At 45.8% G+C, this 4,358-nt stretch overlaps 1 protein-coding gene across 1 annotated transcript in view; it reads left to right on the top strand.

The window, feature by feature from the left end:
* Positions 1–4,358, top strand: part of FANCA (Fanconi anemia, complementation group A) — a 64,284-nt gene that overhangs the window by 5,525 nt on the left and 54,401 nt on the right. Inside the window, exons 2-6 of the mRNA XM_008563561.1 lie at positions 111–161; positions 433–579; positions 1,030–1,123; positions 2,778–2,920; positions 3,034–3,129. Coding sequence (XP_008561783.1) covers positions 111–161; positions 433–579; positions 1,030–1,123; positions 2,778–2,920; positions 3,034–3,129 — 531 coding nt within the window. The remainder of the gene's footprint in view (positions 1–110; positions 162–432; positions 580–1,029; positions 1,124–2,777; positions 2,921–3,033; positions 3,130–4,358) is intronic.

The following is a 4,358-nucleotide window of genomic DNA, read 5'->3' as shown; positions in this document are numbered from 1 at the left end:
CGTCCCCTGCCTCCCCCAATGTCCCCCCACGCCCCTCCCCGTCACTGGGACGTCAGCATCTGCAGCTCCACAGCCTAGGGGCCCAGGTGTCACCCGACGTCTGTCTACAGCGTTGGGCTTGGCACCGGCACCGCACAGCCCACGTGGGGCGGGAACCGGAGGTGCGGGACTGACGGTGCGGGATGTAGCCGGACCGCGGGCCGGATCCCGGTGTCACGGCCCCTTCGCGTCCTGTCCGCCTGGTCCCGCGTCGCTTCTCGACCTGCCACGGTCCCCTCTTCCCTGTCCCCCAGGACCTCGGCCCGGTAGGACACTGCCGCTGTTCTTCCCAGTGCCCCAGGGGGGTTGCCTGGTGGCTTCTTGTGACTAGCCACGTGTGTCCTCGGTGCGCAAGACCCGCGGCACCGTCGACACGGCGTCGTTCTTGAACAGTGCTGTAGTTTTCTGAAACGGACTTTTTCCCTCCTAGCCGGAAGGGTCGAGAGGCAGAGACACAACCCCGAAAGGCAGCAGAGACTACAGGAGTCAGCCGTGCACCTCCTGAGAAGCCGCCAGAGCTTGAACGACCTTCTGCTCGAGGTGAGAGGAGGTCGGTTTGGCCTTTGCAAGCAGACTTAGCTCTGGGTGTTGGACCCAGCCAAGGGTAACCTTTAGAAGAAAACACTGGAGGGCCGGCCCGTGGCTCACTTGGGAGAGTGTGGTGCTGATGGCACCAAGGCCACGGGTTCGGATCCCCTTACCGGTCATCTTTTTTAAAAAAGAAGAAAACACTGGAAAGCCTCGTGAGTCCTTGGTGGAAGCAACGGTGAAATGTTGACTAGGTGAGGGAAAAACTGGAGCATTTCTCTCTTTGGAGATAAGAGAAGTTGAAAATGAATTTAATAATAATTCTTACATGACCTTAATAAGGTCCACTTCTTAAAATATTTGAAAATAGCCCTGTAGACAAGCATTATATATGCACCCAGATTGTATTTGTGCAGCCGCCTTGGATTTTTAAAATGGAATTCTTTGTGTTTTGGCTTCTAGGTAGAAGGTCCACCATGTAAAAAATTGTGTCTGAGCAAATTGATTGGTTGTGACAGTCCTGAAGCTTACACTAATCATTCTAGTTCATTTATAGGTGAGTTATAGCTTCATTTTCTTAATGTAGTGTTGCGGAGGACTTTTTGTATATGGTGACCATCATTTGTTTATAAGAAGTAGAAATTTTAATTCCCCAGATATTGGTTTTCCACTTGTGTGTGTAGTCACAAATTACAAATCATTTTTTTGTGACAAGCCATTGTGCTGTGTTTAACAATGTTTAGCTCAGCCTGGGGACTCAGAAGCAGTAGGAGCCACAGCGTCCCTTGGGAAGGTGTGGAATAGCGACGACAGGGACATGCACCTCGTTTGTGCAAGTGGGGGCAGCAGGTTGTGCTGTGCCAGGGAGGGCAGGCCAGAGACCAGAAACATGTCTCCAGGTGCTCCCTCTCCCCACCAGCTTGAGAGTGTGAGACTGGGAAAGTTCTGGGGGAATAACAAAAAATAAATTATTTTTTGGTTATTCATATTTGTATTATGTAATGACTTTCAGAAAGTGATATTAACTAATTCGTTAAATTTCTATTAAAGTAACCTTAAATAATAGGCCTGCCTCAACAACTGATGATTAAATGTCATTGGTAAATGATATTGATTTTCACTGCCATGATTATATTTGAATTTCATAAATTATGCATCGTCATTCTAAGGAACCAAGCTCAGCCACACACTTTCTTGTGTGGACTTTTGGATCAATGCATAAAAACTTACACAGAATGATCTTTACCCTTGACCACAGAAATATAGACAGACTTTTTTTACTTTGTTTTTCCTGCTAAAGATATGGCTACCATACTTATTTATGTATACATGAATAAAAGTCCGTAAATAAAAACAAATAAATTTCCCATAGAGAAAAATTAGGAAGAAATAATTAGCATTTTCTTTCTTTCTGCCATGAATTACGTCTTGACCACAGCAGTTGATGATTTCTGGTGCTATAAGTAGAAGTCTATAAAACCGTTGGAAGTGCTTTTACTAACATATCAATGTGTGTTTTCAGAGCCTGGGGGATAATGGGCATGTACTATACTTTCCTTTTTTTTTTTTAAATGAGTTTTGGCAGCCACGTAAATTAGAAAATGATTTGCTTGTAGGCGTTACCTCTTTCCAAGCTTCTAGCACCTCTTACTTTACTGAATGCAGATCAGAGGCTGGTGGCTGCCCAAGGGTCAGCTGTCCAGGTGCCACCTGATAGCACTGAAGACCAAGCACACCTGTGGCCTTGCTGCCCACAAGCGTGGCAGAGCTTGGGGGACCCCTGCCCAATTTTGACTCAAGATCAATGTAAAGTCAACAGCAGGCTTGTCTCTTGACAACTGAAGTATTAGAAAATCAGAAATTAATTAAGAGTCTGTTGGAGTTCTAAATTTATTATGCTGCTTTGGAAAAAGATGATAAAGTTCTTGGTCAGAATATATGTGCTAATGTCACTTGTTTTGTGTCGCATGAAACAACAAATAGGTGTGTGGAACTCTGGGTTCAGAGGTGGCCACTGATTTTCACATGACTGTTTTGGTCATGAAATTGTCTCAGTATGTTAACTCGTGTTTTTCCCTTTACATCTATTCTCCCCTTTAAAAAGCAGTTTTCTGGGATGCTACAACTTAAAATAAGCATGTTAAACTTCAAGTCTTCTGCTTTAAATTGTATCCCATGTTTTAAGAGAAAGCCGTGGTTTTGTTTTTCAGGCTCTGCTTTGCAGGATCAGGCCTTGAAGCTGGGGGTTCCTGTGGGAATCCTGTCGGCCAGGGTGGTCGCCTCCAGCCTGGAGCAGGTCTGTGAGGCTGCAGCAGAGCCCCATCACCTCGTGCTGCTGAACCCGGAGCAGAGAGTAAGATGAGGAACCATATGCGGTCGTTACTTTTAAGCTGTTTGAGAAAGTGGTACATTTTTTGAATATTGTTTCAGGTGCCCATTTTGTAAAAAGATTTACTCTCTTTTCAGGAGAAACTGTCTTCTTTGCTAGAGATTGCTCAGTATTTACTGGCACACAGCATGTTCTCACGTCTTTCCTTCTGTCAGGAACTGTGGAAAGTCCAGGTAAATTTAAGAGTGTAACTCTGACTCTTGAGTTTTTTCAAGCAATGTTCTGTTGATTTGGGTGGAGCCAACAGAATCCCTACATTTTCTTTGGAATTCCACCACGCGTCTCATTAGCTGGGGGTGGGGGGGGGGGCAGCAAATGCCTCTGTGGATGGGAAAGAAGCACCTTCCATCACCGTTTGTCGGTGCTCGCCCATTGCCAGCAGTGCTTACTGGAATAGAACACACCACGAAAACATGGCGCTCTGTCTTCTTCGGTATATTATTATGAAGAATTCTCCAGGGCAGTGTAATAAATTATAAAAATATAATTTAAATACTATCGGCTATTTTTTGAAGCATCTTGAACTCGGTAAGCTTATAGATTTTTGAAGAGTTGACCGAACTCAAAGTAACCACTTGGTACTAAATGAGATCAGCAAGTGTGTAGAAAAGGGAAAGAAAGAACCAAGGTGATTGCTCACTTGTGTTTTCTTCGTCCTCCCTTCATCGAGCATGCATTATGGGGCTCCTGTATCTGTCAGGCTTTGTTATGGTCTCTGCACTCATTACCGTTGAGTCAGGAAAAGGGCATCTAAACGTACATGAAGTGCAATGATGTAGGTGTTCATGGGTGTGCAAAGGAGGTGGACGTATGTCAGACTGGACAGTTAGCAACGGTGTCCTGGAAGAGCTGGGAGTTGTCGGAGTGGGAGGGAAGCATGTGGGTTAGCTGGACGAAGAAGGTGAGGATGCAGTGAGTGGGGGTCTTGAGCAGCACGTGTGTAGTGAGGTGATGCCTGGTCATGTGGGAGGGTCACCAGGGGCCCATGTGCCATGCCGATGAGTTTGAACTTTCGTTCTGTAGCTGTGAGGACAGAGAAGAGATTGACATGTCCAGTTTGCATTTTGGAATATTGTGTTGTTCACAGTGTGGAGAAAGGTCTGGAAGTGGGTTTTGTCGGAGCCTGGGCAGGGAGGAGGTCAGGCCCTGCACAGCAGCAGGAGTGGAGAGGAGAAGGGAGTGAAGGGTGTATGTCTGAAGGCTGAGTGAACTTGAAAACCATAAAACGCGTGTCAGGCTGTGCTCGTTACTCCACTTTAATTTTCAATAGGGTAAGGTGGTTAAAAACCTAGGCTGAAGATTTGTAGGAAATGCATGCATAAAGGACTCATACACTGTTATTTCCTTCAGAATTCTTTGTTGCTTGAAGCTCTGTGGCGTCTTGATGCACAGCGCGTTGTGA

This window comes from Galeopterus variegatus, unplaced genomic scaffold (genome assembly GCF_000696425.1).
Source record: "Galeopterus variegatus unplaced genomic scaffold, G_variegatus-3.0.2 Scaffold174, whole genome shotgun sequence".
Lineage (NCBI taxonomy): Eukaryota > Metazoa > Chordata > Mammalia > Dermoptera > Cynocephalidae > Galeopterus > Galeopterus variegatus.
The sequence above is the reverse complement of the archived record's forward strand: the minus strand, read 5'-3'. Positions and strand labels throughout refer to the sequence as shown.